The 18,097-nt window shown below is 50.0% G+C and overlaps 1 protein-coding gene across 11 annotated transcripts; it reads right to left on the bottom strand.

Annotated features, from left to right (window-relative positions):
- Positions 1 to 4,362: 4,362 nt before the first annotated feature.
- On the bottom strand, positions 4,363 to 18,097 carry SF1 (splicing factor 1). Of its 11 annotated transcripts, none has more exons than XM_066358976.1 (14): positions 17,364 to 18,096; positions 15,952 to 16,080; positions 13,415 to 13,490; positions 10,309 to 10,461; positions 10,029 to 10,118; positions 9,505 to 9,688; positions 9,306 to 9,421; positions 9,095 to 9,202; positions 7,807 to 7,987; positions 7,283 to 7,556; positions 6,914 to 6,973; positions 6,625 to 6,804; positions 5,670 to 5,874; positions 4,363 to 5,239 (listed from the first exon to the last, which is right to left on the bottom strand). In XM_066358976.1, exons 1-14 carry the CDS (start codon positions 17,737 to 17,739, stop codon positions 5,110 to 5,112), a joined length of 2,262 nt encoding a protein of 753 aa, XP_066215073.1. In that variant the 5' UTR covers positions 17,740 to 18,096; the 3' UTR covers positions 4,363 to 5,109. The 11 variants fall into 11 exon arrangements, with proteins under 11 accessions (XP_066215073.1, XP_066215083.1, XP_066215000.1 ...); XM_066358986.1 differs by having other exon boundaries at positions 4,363 to 5,309; positions 5,686 to 5,874; positions 17,709 to 18,091; XM_066358903.1 differs by lacking the exon at positions 5,670 to 5,874 and having other exon boundaries at positions 17,364 to 18,094.

Genomic DNA, 18,097 nt, shown 5'->3' with positions numbered 1-18,097 from the left:
AGACACAGCAGGCAGTTTTGACTAGAATGGCCCGAGGCTTGCCTAGAGCCAATCGGCTCTGACTTTAGCCTAAGAGGTAGCCTTGATCTGGCCCTTTTCCCCGAGTTCTAGATGGAGGGTGGGGCTGGACTGTGGGCTTTCAGTCAGGAGCCTGCATCAGAGCAGCTTGGTTTGCTTTAGACATTTGCCCAGAGATGGCCAACCACAGGCTGAATGCTTCCATAGTGGTTACATTGGGGGCTATTGTGGGGACTCTGGTAGGAAGGACAAATGTGGCAAAGGGGGACAAAACCCTCCACCCCTGCAGTCTGACACTAGGTGGCCTGAGAAAAGTGAGACTAGGACTGAGTTCCAGGGGATGGTATGGGGGTTGTCACCTGGGGCAGGGCTATGACTCCCACCCCACCCCCACCAAAGCTGATCTGCTCTGAGCTCCCCCTGTTGTTGTCCCTCAAGCTCTGAAGTGACCTTTCCAGAGGGATGGTCAGATTACAGGCCAACGTTGGCTAGGGGCCAACAGCCTAGGGCAGGGGCCCCTGGGAACTGTAGTCCTGGGCGGACAGGGTCAGAAGAAACTGAAGCATAGCACCCCAATAATATTGGCTGATGGTATTAGGTCTTCCTGTGATGCAGCTGCCAGGTGATTTGGAGGCCTTCTTCCACTGACTCCTTTCACATGGGGCTACTCCTGGACACGGAGTTAATGGTCCAGGGCTCATGATCTCACTGGTAAAATGGGGCCCTTGCACCCCAGGAACTTTATACCGTCCATCTCCCTTTGGAGGCTCTGGCTGCCTCCAACTCAGCGCTCATGGTCTGGCCTCAGCCGATTTGCTGTGGCCTTAGGCTGGTTGCTTTACTTTCCTAAGCTTTGGACTCAAATCAAATTTATAAAACTTGTGGAAGCCAACTTTGGACCCTGCTTTCTTCTAGCAAAGCAAGCCCAGGGCCTTGCACTGCTTCAAAGGGTGCCTGAGCCTCCTGGAGTGGTGGGTTGGTGGAGGGGAAAACCCGGTGTTCCGGTGTTCGGACCAAGGCAAGTCAGCAGCCTGGACAACTGCAGGATGCTCGAGTCTGGTTCGGGGGAAGGCCAACCCACAGCAGGCCCAGCCAGGTCATTACAGTTCAGCGTGGGAGCCAAATACAAGTCCTCCCAGGCCTCCTGACACACAAGCCCTGCCTCACCCATGCACCGAGACAGGACTAGCACTGGTCTTCCACAGTGCCATGCTTCACAGTGGTGGGAAAGGTCTGAAAGAAAAGACCTGTTTGTTTTTTTTTACAATTTTTATTTATTGATTTTAGAGAGGAGAAAAAGAGTGAGAAAAAAGGAGCGGGAAGCATCAATTCATAGTTGCTTCTCATATGTGCTTTGACCCGGCAAACCAGGTTTCAAACAGGTGACCTCAGCGTTCCAGACCAACACTTTATCCACTGCGCCAGCACAGGCCAGGGCTGTTTTTCTTTTATACATATTTACAAAAGGAATGCTGGTTGGCACTCCGGTCCGGTCACAGCTGCCATCCTGTGCTCCTGGGCCATGCTTCTGTGCGAGCCTCCGCCCACCCTCCATCAGGCCTCTGGCCCAGCCAGCTGGCCTGTTCTTTCTGTGCAGGGTTGGTCCAAGCAGAACACACTAGTTTTGTGTGCTGTCACCTCACATCCCAATTGTGGCAGCACACTTGGTCACACATACCTTTGCACTGACCACTAATTGCTTGACTTCTTCCTGCTGCTATGGACAAGCTCCCAACAAACCGTTCCCATCTTTTATACAGCTCCCAAGCGAATGCAGTTCTACAGCAGTTGGCTTGGGCCCTCACCCTGCTTATCAATTCAGTGCTCAACCTTTGCACTCAGAGCATTTGCTGAATGGGGACATACCCCATTTCTACTGGCAAACAGATGTACTGGACTCCTTTAACTGCCTCTTGTGGGGTTCTTCCAGTCTTTGTCATCACCAGTGGCCACCAACTGTTTCCGAACTTTTCCTAATACCCCAACCCAACAGGATGAAACCTGGAAGACTCGAACTGACTGCCCTTTCTTGTTTCACTGTTGTCCGTTCCTTCACTTCCTACTGTTGCATGTGCATTTATGGTAAAGAATCCTGAAGCACACGTTTTCCAACCTGAACTCACTCCAGGTTGTTTATGTCTGACTAGGTGTCTCACCAGAAACCCCGCCTCCTTCCCTGGACCAATCTTGGGTTTCTCCTGAGCACGTGGCTGGGTTGCAGAAACAGAGCCCAAACACTGACCTTTCCCAACTGGCACTCCTTCCACCACCCAAGCTTTGCAAAGGTGAGGAGACGCTGCAGCAGCAGACAGGAGCAAGGCTGCCGGGGCCTAACACCAGGGTCCTGGGGAGGGCCTTTCCCACCCTGGCTGTCTCCAGGAATGGGGGGAAGCATTTCTCCTCTCTCCCCATTATGCCACAAAGACAGGTGGCTTGCTGCCACTCCAAGGGCCAAACCTTCCTCTTGCCTCTCCTCCATTTCAGGGTCTCGCGCTACTTGGAGAAAGGCCCAAGACTGATGCCTTGTCAGCCACTTTGTTACTCTCCAAAACCTTAACAAAAGCTGCCGGCAGGGAGCCGAGAAGGAGTGAGCACAGGAATGGAGCTGGCCTCAGGGGAGAGAGACAGAGGAGATTGCTGGGCTGTGGTTAAGTCATTTATTGATTTTATTTCTAAAACCCACATAGCGCCACTTTGCCTATTCCAGAACTTCAAAGAGCTAATTAACCACCCAATGAGCCCACCAGGGAAACCAAGCTTGAGGGGAAGCAATGAGGTGAAGCCAAGGTCAAAGAGGGTAACCAGGCCAGAGCCCTGCCCTCCATCCGGTAAGTTAAGAACAAAGAGACCTCCCCCTCTCCTCCTAGTCAACAGGGGTTTAAGGCTGGGGACTCAGTGAAAACTTCCTGAGCCTTTCTTAACTCCTGCCCGTGTAACAGCAGAAGACAAGCACCCTGGACAGGGCCCAGATACAGGGGGTTTGCTCTGATCAACAGCAGTGACCAACTCCAGCCTAAGGCTGGAAGCAGCAGGAGCTGGCCATCCCTTGTCCTCCCGAACATGAGGCAGCTGGGGAAAGGCCAGCTCTAACACAATTCTCCCAGGAGCAGTGCAGCAGGACAAGAACCTCACTGCCTCGTGGAGACCAGACACGGATTTTTCTGGTGCCACAATAGGTACTGTCCAGACATAAAAGAAATAGCCTAAGACCCTCTGTAAAGAAGTGCTTACAAAGCACAAAGTGGGCATTTTCTCTTGCCCCCTCCACTCCCCAAAGCCTGCAGGGCTGGCAGGCTGCAAGTCACCAGCAGAGAAAGAAAAACCACTTGGCAATTTTAATTTTAGCTGCTCTGTGCCTGACAGGCAGGATTAGTTGGCCTGACCTTTAGTGCTGATGCCTCCCTAGGCCCAGGGCCTTAGTCAGGTGGCAGCTTCCAGGTACAAATCACAACTGGAGCTCAGCAAATGTGGGGGTGTCCGAGCCCCAGAGAAATGCCTTCAAAAGGACAGGGACCAGGGGTTATGAGTGACCAGGGAGGGGAGAGCCTGATTCTCAACTACTAACTAATTATAAGAGGCAGGGGGGCTGCCCACATACTCTGCTTCCAACAGCAAAGCCACATAAAGAGGTGGGCAGGAGGCTTCTTTAGCTGATGTCCCAGTCTCCCCTGGGAGAAGGTGAAGACTGAGGCCAGCTGCCGAACGTAAGTAAATTTGATGCTGCTGCCTAACCTGTGGTGGTGCAGTGGATGAAGCGTCGACCTGGAACGCTGAGGTTGCCAGTTCGAAACCCTGCACTTGTCTGGTCAAAGCACATATGAGAGTTGATGCTTCCTGCTCCTCCCTCCTTTCTCTCACCTCTCTAAAATGAATTTTAAATAATTGATGCGCCCTGGCCGGTTGGCTCAGTGGTAGAGTGTCGGCCTGGCGTGCAAGGGGTCCCGCGGTTTGATTCCCGGCCAGGGCACACAGGAGAAGCGCCCATCTGCTTCTCCACCCCTCCCCCTCTCCTTCCTCTATCTCGCTCTTCCCCTCCCACAGAGAGGCTCCATTGGAGCAAAGATGGCCCGGGCGCTGGGGATGGCTCCTTGGCCTCTGCCCCAGGCGCGAGAGTGGCTCTGGTCCAGCAGAGCGACGCCCCGGAGGGACAGAGCATCGCCCCCTGGTGGGCAGAGCATTGTCCCCTGGTGGGCGTGCCAGGTGGATCCTGGTCGGGCGCATGCGGAAGTCTGTCTGACTGTCCCCGTTTCCAGCTTCGGAAAAATACAAAAAAAAAAAAAAAATTGATGCTGCTAATGGTGGGGGAAGAGGAAGTTTAAGAGAAAATAAAGAAACAGACCCAGAAAACCACACTGCTCTTTTATTCAATGGAATACCCCCCTTTAACGCAGTGTTGAATCATACACCGGGAAAAAAAAGCTCAGAAATTTCTGCAGTTAAATCAGTGAAAACCAGTGAAGAGAACACGCATTACACATTATTGTTAACATAACCACTCCATGAAAAGGGAAGGCAGTGGAGGGAAAGGCAGAACGAAAAACAAGGGGCTCAACACCCTAGACACTGCAAAATATACATTTGGGATTCAAAGAAAATTTAAAAGGAAGCCTTCCAGGAAGGAGGAACAAATGGAATATGAGGCAGCTTAGGTGCTCAGGGAATGCAGAAACGAGACTCCAGTCTGGCAGACAAACCCAAGGTGGCATGGGTATCGGGGTAAATATGGACCCCAGACCTGGAGATTAAGCCACTAGTCTATGAGGGTAGAAGAGACAAAACCCCACACTTAAAAAAGAAAATCTTGGGGTGTCTATGGCACCTTGGAAATCTTAGACCCAAACAACCCCCTCCCAACTAGCCTGACAGTGGCCAAGGCCTTTGCTAAAACCATTTGATCCTCTCTCCCTGGAAAGAGAAGAGTAAGGAATGGAGAAAAGGAATCTGATTGCAGCAGAAGACCGGGGAGAGCATCTCCTTGGACGGAGTCTGAAGAAAGGAAGAGATACGGAAATAACAAAGGAAAAAGAAAAAATTAATAAAAATGTCACAATATGGAGCCAGCGTTGTTCCGATTCCGTCCACAAAAATAACTCAGGCTGCTTTGCCGAACCATCCTGTCCACCAGGGGCGCTGCTGAGGCTGTCTGCCTGGAAGGGTCACCAATGGGCGCGGAAAGTCCTCATTCTCATGGCTCGGGCCATCGCTGCCGCGGGGAGGGATCCTGGCGGCCCAGTTTGGGAAGAGGCAAAGGGAGTTGGGTGAGGAGAGAAAGAAGACAAAGACACTCGATGCTACGGGGCGCCAGGAAAGCCCAAGCTGGCGCCCCTACTACCACCTGCCTGTACCCAAGCGAGTCCTCAGTCGCTTGGCCCAGCCTGGTGCGTGCACACACACACATGCGTGCACACAATCACATGCGTGCGTCCCAATGTCTGGCTCCATATGGTGAGGTTCGGCGTGTGTTTAAACGAGACCAATTCTCTCTATATATAATATATATTTTCTTAAAAAACCGAGTCTAGTTCTGTGGTGGAGGCGGTGGGGGAGCTGGAGGCATCCCGAAGGGCGGCATGCCCGCCACCCCCATGCCCATCATGGTGACAAAGTTAGAAGGGTCCATGGGAGGCGGAGGAGGGGGGGGCGGGGCATACATCATGCCGGCGGAACCAGGTGGTGGAGGCGGCGGAGGGGGAGGGGCCCCGGGCGGCAGAGGCGGCTGGACCCCGGGGGGCAGGGGCACCATAGTGGGGTTGCCTTGCATCTGAGGGGCTCCTGGAGAAGCTGCGGCAGCCGCCTGCTGCTGTTGCCATGGCGGGATGGACCCTGTGCCAGCGCTCGTGGTGGTAGTCGTCGTATCTGGGGTGGTAAAGAAGCCCAAGGTCACACGCGCGGGGGCACACCGCGGTTCTCTGCGGCTGCTGCCTTGAGATGGGGGCGAGGGGCGCCTGGCTCCTTGCTTGGCATGCGGTACGGTGGTGGGGGGCGGGTGGGCGGGGCTGTCCTGGTGATGGGGAGTGGAGGGGTGGGCAGGACTACCCTAGGGTCAGCCTCGAGGTCTCTGGGCTTAACTTAGTAAGCCCTTTGTCACCAATGCCCTCTGGAAGGGCTGCCAGGAAAGTACCAGACACAAAAACCGGCTCTGACATCCCTCTGCCCATCCGCCGCCACCACCGAACGGCACATTCAACCTCAAGGCCACAGCTACTCTTCCCACTGCCAGGTCCCAGCCCTGCAGTCTCTCAGGCCCCAGTCACATCCCTCTCCAAAACATGCATGCACCACCCGCCCCTGGCCATCCGCACAGGCCCGAGCCAGCCAACAGCTCACCCAGCCAGTTGAGAACCCGGACATCTGGCACCCTAACTACTACAGCAAATCCCCCCTCCAGGTCTTCACGGACCTCTCCCCAGACACAACCACACCAAACATCAGATCTCCTCCCAAGACCCCCAGGGGCCATGAGGCCCTTTCTGTTTATACCCCCAACAGAGATCAGAGTCTCATCCCAAGGTGCCAGCCCACCTGTGAGCTGTGAGGTTATCTCATTCCTCTCAGCACCACCCCCTCATCCCACCCACCCCCACAAGCCCAAAATATGCCACTCACTTTGCTGCCATGGCAAGGGGGTACTGGAAGCCATACTGCTGCTGGGCGGAGGGGGAGGCGGAGGCTGCTGCTGCTGCTGTTGCCATGGGGGAAGAGGACCAGAAGGTGGGGGCGGGGGCTGCCCACTGGGTGGCGGCGGCGGCGGCGGCATCATGCCCATAGGCGGCGGCGGCATCATACCTACAAATAGGTGAAGGAAAGGGTGAAGCCTCTGGGAGGAGAGATTTGGGACAGACCCCCATTCATTCCCAGGTAGCGCTCAAGGTGAACAGAAGTGAGTCTCCATTACCTTTTCCTTGATGCAGGCGATAGACCCCAGAGCCCACAGGCGTACTTCCCAGGTACTGATCTTGATGGAAGGAAAGAGCAGGGACTTAGCAGGACATTTGAACTGGCCAGGGAAGACACTCCCACCAACAGCTTATTCAGTCACACAGTCTGCAATTACTACTCTTACAAGAGCAGTTCTGGAACCTTGGCTATAAGAGATAGGCCTATGCCTACCCCACACAGAATCCCCTCCCAAAATTAGAACGGAATCTTGCTCCCGCTGGAGCCCAGGCCTTGACAAGAGACCCAGTGTGACAGTTTGCAGTCAATCTGCTGTAATCCTTGCTTATCCCAAAGCCCCAAGGTTTCTGGTCTGACACTTACTTACCCATTGGAGGAGGGCCATGGTGCCCAGGTGGATGGGGGCCCTGGTTCATCGGTGGCGGCGGCGGCTGCATCCAAGGAGGTGGGGGCCCATTAGGGTTGTGCTGCATGGGATGTCCACCATGCCCACCGGTCAGGCTGGGCAATGGGTGTGGGAAGCTGTGTGGGCCACCTCCAGGCCCACCAGGACCACCTCCATGCATGCCGTGGTAGGGCCGACTCTCTGAAGGGCCAGAATTCATCCAGGGTGGACGGCTCTGGGTGGTAGACATGAGAGACTATGTGAGAGCATTTCCCGCCAACGTCCCTGCCTGCTCCCCCTGGTGGCAACATTGTTCTTTCAGTTATGCCAGACAACCAAAACACAAGGACAGAATCTTCCCAAAATGTGGTCCCCAAACATCCTGACATTCTGGAAGAACAATGTTGCCAGCCATGCCAAGCAATGTGCTCTGCCCAAAGTACTTGCCCATAGCCTCCAGTCTGAGAGGACAGGGGGCCAGGCCCAAGCATCAGTGTGAAGCTCACCGGTGGAGGTGGGTTGTTGGCGGGAGCAGCAGGCCGAGGTGCACTGACCAGAGGTGTGCTGGCAGGCCCAGAGGTGGAGCCTACAGATGCCGGCACAGGCGCTTCACCCAGTTCAGCCATGAGGGACAAATATTCTTTATCCATCCGTGCTTTATCCTGGGCTGACTGGGGGTCACCAGGCCTGAGGTGGGGTGGCAGACACAAAGAGGCAGATAAAACCATTAAGGAGAAAACTTTTACCCTGAGAAATTTACAGAAAATTTTGAGGAGCTGAATCATCCTTCCTAATGCCTCCTTCAAAATAGTCCCATCAATTCTTCAGTTGTGTGCCCAGCTCTGCATTTGGGATTACATGTGTCTCTGCCACAGCAGAGACCCCTGCGCAAGAACAGAGGAGACAGCACCAGACCACAAACAGCCAGCCACCCAACCAGGCAAACACAGGTCCTCCTAAGTAGCAGGTTTCATCAATTTCTGCATTCTCAGTCTGGGGGAAGGCAATGTATGCAAAACTGGAACACAACTGCCAGAACTGCCTTAACAAAGCCACCCAAGCAGGAAAATGTTGCTATCGGGTGCTGCTCTGCAACTGGTCAACATCCTTACATTGCTTGATTTCCTTAAACCCATCTTTAGCAGCCATTAAATCATTTAATGTTGAGCACAGTGAAAATCCTTATGCCCAGAATGGAAATTTCCAGTTTTCATGGGCTCAAGATGAGCAATAAAATAGAGGTGTGCTGCATAGACTGTTTCTAATCATCCTGGACTTTAAAATCACACCACTTCAGCCTGACCAGGAAGTGACGCAGTGGATAGAGCGTCAGACTGGGATGCAGAGGACCCAGGTTCGAGTCCCCAAGGTCGCCAGCTTGAGCGCGGGCTCATCTGGTTTGAGCAAAAGCCCACCAGCTTGAACCCAAGGTCGCTGGCTCCAGCAAGGGGTTACTCGGTCTGCTGAAGGCCCGCGGTCAAGGCATATGAGAAAGCAATCAATGAACAACTAAGGTGTTGCAACACGCAATGAAAAACTAGTGATTGATGCTTCTCATCTCTCTCCGTTCCTGTCTGTCTGTCCCTGTGTATCCCTCTCTCTGACTCACTCTGTATCTGTAATAAATAAATAAATAAATATTTAAAAAATTAAAAAAAGAAATCACACCACTTCAGACCAGTCACAGAAAGGCAAGCTTCCCTTGGGCCCACTGGTTAATAGCAACCAACCACTGTGCTAAAGAGCTGTCCTGTACACCACAGGCTCCAGCAAACCACAACTGCAGCCCCTTACCTCTGGAATTTGCAATCAGAAGCAATGTGGCCAGCCCCTCCACACTTGGTGCACACTGTGGTATTGGTAATGCTGCGGGTCTCTGAGCTCTGCCACGGTCTTAAGATCCTATTGAGAGAGAACAAGTGAACTCAAGGGTTATGGTCAATCTCCGCCTACTTTGATAGGTTCTCCAGGTTTCTGCGCACCCCCCTCTAAACTGATCACATACCTGTTATCATCTTCCCGAAGGGTCCCATTCAAGCGAGCCAACTCCCGAAGCTGCATCTTCCGTAGATCATTCTGGTCCTCAGGGGTCTCAATACCCTGCTTCAGGATGTTTCTTATCTACGAGACAAAACGGGCAATTACATAACCACTGGGACAACCACCTAGATTTCTGGAAGGGGCTTCCTTTCTTGCTCCCTCACCTGTTCTACTGCTTTCTTCACATTCTCCATGGTATTGGCAGTAACCAGGGCATGAAGTGGCTCATCTTCTCCTGGTAACATCTGGCCATCTTTGCGCCCGACTTTCCCTTCTTTCACAGACCCTTTTCCCCGGATCATAATCTTGGCGTTACACTCCTTCTCTATGTTCTTCAGTGTGTTCCCTCTAACGGAGGCAAAAAAGATTGATTGTTATAACCTGCAAACTCACACACCAAAGGGGACAGATGAGCTGATTAGGCACCAATAGCAAACTGGGAGTGCAGAGAATTGGATTTTCCCGTCAAGCCAGCCACAGCAATCCTCAAGGTCTGACTTCTCTGCAGTCAAGGGGGGGGGGGGGGGGGTAAAGAGATGTTTCTCACAGAAAGGCACAAATATAGCCGTAGCCAAAGTGAAGGTCCTCCCAGAAATGGGCAGGTGCCGACAATGGTACCCAATTTGGCACAAGACAAACCTCACAGGTTCTGAGTAATTCTATATCCCATTTGCTAGAAGTTACTTACCTGGGCCCAATTAACAGCCCCACAAAGTTGATTTCTGGATACTCATCTTGCGGAATCATTACTTTGTCACTCACTCTTGTTGCTGGAGGTCTGAGAAAGAAAGAAACTCACTGACTGCATGTTTCTGAGTTGACACTCTAGCTCCTCCAGAACACCTGGCACCATGTGTTAAATTACAGGGCGTCTCGGGTGAGAAGTCAGTACCAAAATTATTGTACCAGGTCACACACAATCTGCACATGTCCTTGTCCCAGAGAACCCTGCCCGCCCCTCTGCTTACTTGTAATCTGCAGGTGGCTTGAAATCAGGGTTGAGAGCAACCATTTCTGTGATGAGGTTATGCCGCTCTTCTTCCAGCTTTTTGCGGGTGCGGAACTCACGGGTATTGAGCCGCTTCCCCTCGCTATTGTAGATGGGCTCAGGGGAGGGGGACCTGCGGGAAACAGGCCACTGTTACTGCTCTGTCTCCACTTCTCTGCATTCCCACACGGGCTATTTTAAGTCTCCCCCAGCCCCTCTGCCTCAGACCCTAACACAACACTCTTCGGAGGAACCGACCATAACGTGTGCTATTCAAGATCGTGTGGAATGGGGAGACGGAAGCTGGCTTAGCATTAGGGGGACTGGGGTGTATGTGAGAAAGGAAAAAAATGGTTTTGCTTCTAAAAATGGAAGGAAAAAAGTCTGTCCTTTTGGGGGAAAATTTGTGGACGGCAAATGGCAAGGACAGTTCTCTCTGGAGTCTTCTTGCCAAATATGACTTTATCATTTGAAAAAAATTGTTCAGTATTACAACTCTGAACCACAGAAACCCCAAATTTAGGTAAAATGTTAACTCTTGCAGAGCTCATACCCTATCAGAAAGCATTTGTACCCCTACCACATAGTAAGTATGAGCTCTTTAACCCAATGCAACTAGGACTGAAGGCTACTGCAGCTACTTGACCCCCACAATGGAGAGAGATGGTTCAAGGCTTCGTCTCTGCTTTTCCTTCAATGGCCTGACTGGCTGTGTCCAAGGCCCAGGAGCCAACCTGTTTTCTGGCTGTTCGAGGTTGGGGAGTCTGGATAGAGAAAAACGTTAAAATGCTAAAGCAGCTTCTGAGAGAGGCTGCAAATGCAGATTTGGTCAAGTACTTGTCTAAGGTCTGAACCTGCAAACAGCAAGGGGAAAACCTACAATTCTCCACCAGAGTTTATAAGTCCAGAAAGCAGATAGATTCTCTCTCTCTCTTTTTGAGTAAAATGCTGTTGCTACAAGTAAAAACTAGTAATGATAAAATAGTCAGTTTACCACAGCTGGATTTTGCGGTAATAAAAAAAGAGAAGTTACACTCCTAGAATTCTAAGTTAGGATTACAAAAAGGACCATAGCTTGATTTTTCTGAATGAAAATTTAGTAGCAGCTGCAAGAAGGGAAGAGACCATGTGGATCAGGTTATTAAAAAAACATCCTGGAAGAGTAGTCAAGACTCCTACAGCCTTGGTTTAGTTGAGAGAGCCTTGCCTAGTTGGAGAGCAAGGACTGAGCTCGGCTGCTCCCACTGTCTTCAGCCTGAAGGGAACCATGTCATCCGTTACACACACGATGGAATAAAAGGTCAGGTTTGTTCATGGCTAATGACGGCTAAATGACACCTCCGTTTCTAGCATTTGTATAAACTGTTAGCACAATCCAGTAATAGTGAACAAAAGCAAACAAACCCCAGCTTATTAGACTATCACCTTATACATTTAAGCCTACAAGCAATTTATAACAGTTTTAACTATGCAACTTAAGCAATATCAGAATGGCATAAAGTGGCTTAATATTGAAAATACACCTTCTTAAGAAATAATCTTATTAAGGTAAGAAACTCATGCATTTCCCTCCAATCTGGGCTCAAAAGCAAAACCAATCAGGCATGAGGGACTCCTTCAAACTGAATACAAGGGAAAGAAAGTCTGCTCTGGTTTTACTTCTAGCACGCTTGACACTTCTAATTCCCACCTGACAGCTATCTAGAATTAAGCACTTCTAGCTAATCACCAAAACAAGTTTTACCCGTACAAACTGGTCAATTAAAGGCCTCCCAACAGTTTAACCTCTTCCCAAATTATGAATGTGAAAGGCAAAACCTGATATTCTAAAGGTTAGACTGGCCCAACTTCTTCACTTTGAGTAGGCATCATATAGATCAACTAGATTCTAACCCCAGTTCTCCAAGAAGCAAAGGTTAAAAATTCAACCTTTTGAGGAATTGCCTGGTAACCTGTAGATGTATGATTAAAGGAAAAAAAGGCCAAAAGGGCATTTAACAGTTGTGGTCTGCAACCTACAACACAAATCATAATTAAAAAAAAAAGTCATGAAAATAAAACACAACCCTCCAACCAAAATCTACAGGTGAAAAAAATAAGTAAAATTAAAATCAATAAATTTGTTTCCTAGCAGAGGGCAGCAGAAAGATGTGTAAGAGAGTGGCTTCTAAAACCATTACATCTTCCTGATTTAACAAGCTATTAATTGGGCAACAAAAGCCAAAAACCATTACTTTTTAATAAAGTGTTCTCAACTACGCTGCCTGCACAGCGTAGAAATTTCATTAAGAGGGAGGCATATTGCTCTTCCAATGAAATGAACCAGGTTTTAGCTGTTCAAAGACCACAATCAGCCAATAAAATTCCTGTTTAAAAAGTTCATGCCTCTTGAATAGACTTTTTTCTTTTCACAGGTCAAACTCTAAACTGAGATAATATGACCACAGATGTTTGAGGACCACACTCCCCCTAAAGAGGTGGTGGGGGGTAATTCAAGGTTGCTTATTTGCCTTCCAAAAACAGGTGAGAATATTCTGGCCCCTCCCAACACCCCAGGCAATGGCCAAGGCTGAAAATTAACTGGCAGTGAAGGAAGCTGGTTAGAAATCTCATCTATTTTAAAACCATCTCAAAACCATGAGCAGGAAGAGTGTAGTAATGAGCAGACCAGATTAAGAGTTTCTGGCCTGCTCAAAAATATTTTTAATCCCTGCATCGTGTACCTGTGAGAAAAACTCTACAACCTGGGCTTTCAGCCAAAGCAGATACTGAAAAGGCTGGTTAACGGCCCACCTCACTGTCCCTACAGGTGGGCAAATCAGGTTAAAATATACATGCTTACCAATTGGAAACCAGTTGTCCCATTTTCCTGTAACTTTTTATTCTGCTAGTAATTTTCACTCCAATTTTCTAACTGACCATATATATACACACATTGCTAATTAAACCCTACTCCTCAGAATGGTCAGATTACCAGTCGTCTTACTAGAATTTTATTGAACTGACACAATTATGTTGCCACCAGTAAAATGTATTGAGAAAAAGGTAAAAGCGTTACTGTCAGCTGGTTAAAACTGTTTCCCAACCTGTCCTCAGGGTTAGGGGGGATGCCCAGGTCTCCTGTGCGCAGTTTACGAGTCAGGTCTTCTATCTGCAGTTGCACTGGAAGAAACCAGGTTAGGAAAGAAAAAAAAGGATGGAAAAAAGACATTGTTACCAAAAAACATCTCAAATCTCAACAACAAGCATGAAGAACTCGGAGACTTTGAAAGGGACGATTGATCAGTGAACACATTGAGGCAAAAACTCCCAACCACCTATCGGCAGGAGTCCATTTACATCTATAGGTCTTTTCACTTCAAAATGGTTAACACTTAAGGAAGCAAACAGTTTGTTGGAAGAGGGGTTAGCGGTACAGACTGTTCACTACGGCTAATATCAAAGCAATTATTAGGAGGTGTTTCACCTCTCCCTCCCCACCAAAGCTTGCTTAACAGTTGGAACCCAGAACAAAACATTAAAATCACCAAATTACTTTCTTGAGGGCAAGACTCCTGAGAGTTAATTTTTCTTCACTAAATATTAAGCATAGCCCAAAAAGAGACCCAATTAACGTGGGACAAGGAAAAATACCAGTTGAGCAAAGATCATTTCCATTGACACCAGGTTTAAAATTTCTTAAACAAGACATTTAGTAACCAATTCAACACCTCAGAGAAGTTCATACATACTTTCTGTAAAACCAGATCCATACTAGTAGGATCTCCAAATACCTTCTGCTTTCATTCAAATTTTAGATGACAATCCATATTACCTTAATAAACCAGTAATGGTAAAGATGCAAGAATCTGTTTTTAGATTTGCTCCTTATGTGAGAAAAGTAGGGGTGCAGAGGATGGAAAATGGGGGTCAAGAATAGTGTGGCCCTCAGACCTTGACAAATGAGGCTGCACATGGAAAAGAGAGATGAGAATTTCACAAAAGTTCAGTGACTCCAGGGAAATGCCACTCGGCTGATTACTCAAACTAATGGGACCTGCAGAGCCAGACCACTTTGCTCAGCATGCTGAATAACCACCTATTTCTTCTTACCTTTGTAGCAGGCATCTCTAATAAGAGCAAGGTTACTTGGGGGTGGGGGGGTTCAAGTTGAACTGGCTCCAAGACAGGATTAACGTATGTCTGACCCAAGATATACTTCCAACTTTAAATACGTCCCACAAGCTACATCACACACCCATTCAAACTCAGAAGTAATGAAAATCCACATTAACGCTGAAAAAACATTGGGGGGCATTCTGTACAAGGAAGCGTGTACTGTGAGACAGAAGACACATGGCTCCCTAAGCTCTTTCACGCCAGAAGAGTTCTGACTTGGCACTCAGTACTCAGCTCAACAACTCAAGGCAGAAGTCACCTTCACCGGGGGCAAGCAGTCCTCTTAACTGGACTGCAGGGGTTTGGGGTCTGTGTGAGGAAATAGCTGGCACTTAAAATTAAATCAAAATGTTGTCTTCCTTGGAGTGGAGATCTACATCAACCCTGGCTGGGTTTCTAGCTACTCTGATTCTAGCTATAAATAGCCCTCAAGGCCCAATGCATTAACTCCCTCCATAGGAAGAGAACTAGAGTACTAGACGTAAACAATGAGTTTCCCCCCTCCTTTCTAAGTCTGCTGTGTTCTTGGAATATTGTTCCACAGGGATATTTTCACAAGGCTGTGAAGATCCACACCTGCCTAATATGAGACATGAGTTGGGGGGAGGGTAGATAGGAACAGTAGGGGAAGAAAAATATTAGTACTGTGAATATTTTTGAGACAGCTGCACCAATACATGAATGAAGGTCAAACTTACATTATAAACCTTGTATTTTAAAAAAAGGTAATTTTGAGGTTAATTTCATTTACACTGTGGACAGTCATTCTTCTTAAAATTTTCCAACAGATCCTTTATCCTTCTACCCATCTCATTCCATATCCAAGCAGTATACCTTTCCCAGCAGAGTTCTTTAGTAGGAAATACAAGAGCCCTCATTTTAAGACAGCTCTCCAAAAGACCAAACCAGGGGAAATGCTGAAGGAAAGGTTAATCTTAACAAAATAGTAAAAACTTTCAGAACCACTCTTTGATTAAACTGATTTTTTTTTTTCCTTTTAGAAAGTACCTATAAAAGTAAAGACCATATTTTAGGGGAAGGGAGAAATATGAAATTATGGTAAAAGGCCATGCTATGAAAAAGGTACTTGATCTTACAACACCTGTAGTGTTCTCCATTGAGGCCACATCCTGAGAGGCAGAAGACACTCACTCACCTTATCAACTGGCAATGACAGCAGCTGAAAATGGTGGGGTTCGAAACTGGGAACTATTCTTACTCCTAAGTGGGTCCCTCTACCTTCATGGCACTCATGGAGAACACTGCTGTTACCAACAGACCATAACAAGGAGCTGCAAGTGCAGGACCCACAGAGCAAACAGAAGGATTATATTGAAGTTGTGTAAGTACACCTGACCATACATTATCTCAAAAAAGAAAGCTTTAAAGTCTCAAACCTAAAACAGATAATATGCCACTCAGAACATTAACCCGCAATGCACTTGGGTGCAGAACGTGTATTTACCTATATAAGCTCTTTCTTGCTCCCGAGTAAGCCCAGGGGGGATAACTGTAGGCATTCCTGGAATCACCGTCTTCTGTTCCATTGTGTCTTGGTTCCAGCGACTCCTCTTCCGCTTCTTACTTGGGAAGTCTAAAGGCAAATAAAATGTATCAGATGCAAATACAACCATCACAGCAACCACCAATAGGATACTTAGGACATTACACACAGCTCAGCAGACTGTGAAAATGAGAACTTGACCTAAAATGTAGATGGAAAACAATGGAAGACAAACCTGAGAAATCAAAAATATTTTGTCACTACTAGGGCACCTATAATTGGGTGCAGAGTTAACATTACAGAGAAACTGTTATGCAAGGTGACAAATCTCAATGCCTAAAGTTTCAAGTAGTTTTGAGAAGCCATATACTACACTTCATCCACGAATGCTTTAAAGGCCTCTGGAGACAAGAACAGAATGAATAACCAAACAAGTTGTAAAGCTGCATTTGGGGACTGCTGGATCCTCCCACCTCCACCTTACCACCTTTCTAACTGGGCTAAAACCTATGGCGGGATTCTTCAACAAGATCACTTTTTTCTTCCAAAGTTTAGTCAAAATCAGTATTCAATTTTCCTGCCCAGATGGACAATGTCTGATGTACCAAAAGTTCAAAAAAGAACAATCTATACAACAGTAGCCAAATCTTCCTTCCCCCAAAATATAAGCAGAAACTCCCTAAAGATTTGGTACACACAAATCATTCCACTTCCCAGAGGGGCACAGGCCCAGGGTGAAGTCACAACTAGAGATGTTTTACCTGGCTTCTCTCAGGTAAACTTAGGGAGGTTAGGAAAACACAATCCCCACCCCTCAACAAAGAGACACAGTACATCGGACCCTGAAGACTTTCAACTCTTCCATTCTCTGCAGTGAAAACCCTGACTCACAACCGAAAAATGAGCTGTTCTTGATAGACTTCTCCCTTTCAGACTCAGCTACAACCAGGAAAAGGATGTTCCACGTCATCACTTAACCCTTTCACACTCTCCTGACACGTACATCCAGTACCCAGTCTACCCAACTCGACACTCTAAGCACCCCCTTCTATGCCAGGGGCAACAAAACAAAAGGGGGCTGCCAGCACCCCACCCACCCAGCCTTTAAATCGGGTAGCACAGCTTGGCCGCGCACTGCGCCTGCGCAAGACAACCCTCCCCCCCCAGAGTGCACCCCCCCTCTTTTCCCAGCACGCGTGCGCACTCGAGGTACAAGAAACAGGCCGCGCGCCCCGTGGCGCCTCCGCCTGAGCATCCCGTGCGCGCGCGCGCGCGCCCCTGCCGCGTGCAGCCGCCGTCGCCGCCGCTGCGCGCCCCTCAGCCGGCCGGGCCCGTTCGCGCGACGCCTTTCGCGCTTTCTAGGCCCGACTCACCTCCTCCGCCGCCGGCCGGGCCCGGCTGCTGGTCCTGACGCGGCGGCTGGGGTGGCGGTAGCGGCGGCGGCGACACGCGCTGGTAGAGCGGCGGCGGAGGGGGCGGCTGCGGCGGCGGGTACGAGGCGCCCGGGGAGAGCGGTGGCGGCGGCGGCGGGGGGGGCGGCGGCGGCAGCGCCGCGAAGGAGAAGGCCGCCGTCAGGGCCCCCACCGAGTCCACAGGCGGGGGAGGCGGCGGCCCGGGCACCAGCAGCCCCGCCCCAGGCCCGGGGGCAGGCGATGGCACCGGCTCGAAGCCCCCTTTCGGCCCGGGAAGGGAGGGAAGGCCGGGGGAGCCCAGCTTACCCAGCGGCGTGGCGTTCGCTCCGGTCGCCATGGCGCCCCCGGGGCCCCGCACCGGCGGCTCCTTCTCAGCGGCGGCTTCTCCTTAGCGAGCCTTCTGGGGGGAGGGGACCCGATCGCACGGCCGCGAAGCGCGCGGAGCCCGTCCTCTCACTCCGCGAGCGGCGGCGGCGCGGGACGCACAAAGAGGGAGGAGAGAGGGCGCCACGGGGGCGGGCCGGGGGCGACGGGCTCGGAGCCCGGATTGGGCCGGGCCGAGGCCAAGGGTCGGATCGGCGGCCTCCGATTGGTGGAGCTTCAGTCCTTCGCGATGCGCGTTGGGATTGGCCGGACCGTTAGGCCAAGCGAGGAAATGGCGGCCGAGCCTACCGAGCTGGGAGGTGTCGCAGCGC

The sequence above is a fragment of the Saccopteryx leptura genome, chromosome 1 (genome assembly GCF_036850995.1).
Source record: "Saccopteryx leptura isolate mSacLep1 chromosome 1, mSacLep1_pri_phased_curated, whole genome shotgun sequence".
NCBI classification, from domain to species: domain Eukaryota; kingdom Metazoa; phylum Chordata; class Mammalia; order Chiroptera; family Emballonuridae; genus Saccopteryx; species Saccopteryx leptura.
The sequence above is the reverse complement of the archived record's forward strand: the minus strand, read 5'-3'. Positions and strand labels throughout refer to the sequence as shown.

What these genes read in the sequence shown, in the direction of transcription:
- SF1 (XM_066358894.1), bottom strand. Translation starts at nt 17,739, where the DNA reads ATGGCGACCGGAGCGAACGCCACGCCGCTGGGTAAGCTGGGCTCCCCC. An exon ending in CTTCGGGAAGATGATAACAG is followed by an intron (nt 9,203 to 9,305) that starts GTATGTGATCAG and finishes CTCTCTCAATAG; the next exon opens with GATCTTAAGACCGTGGCAGA. An exon ending in CCATGGCCCTCCTCCAATGG is followed by an intron (nt 6,974 to 7,282) that starts GTAAGTAAGTGT and finishes CCTTCCATCAAG; the next exon opens with ATCAGTACCTGGGAAGTACG.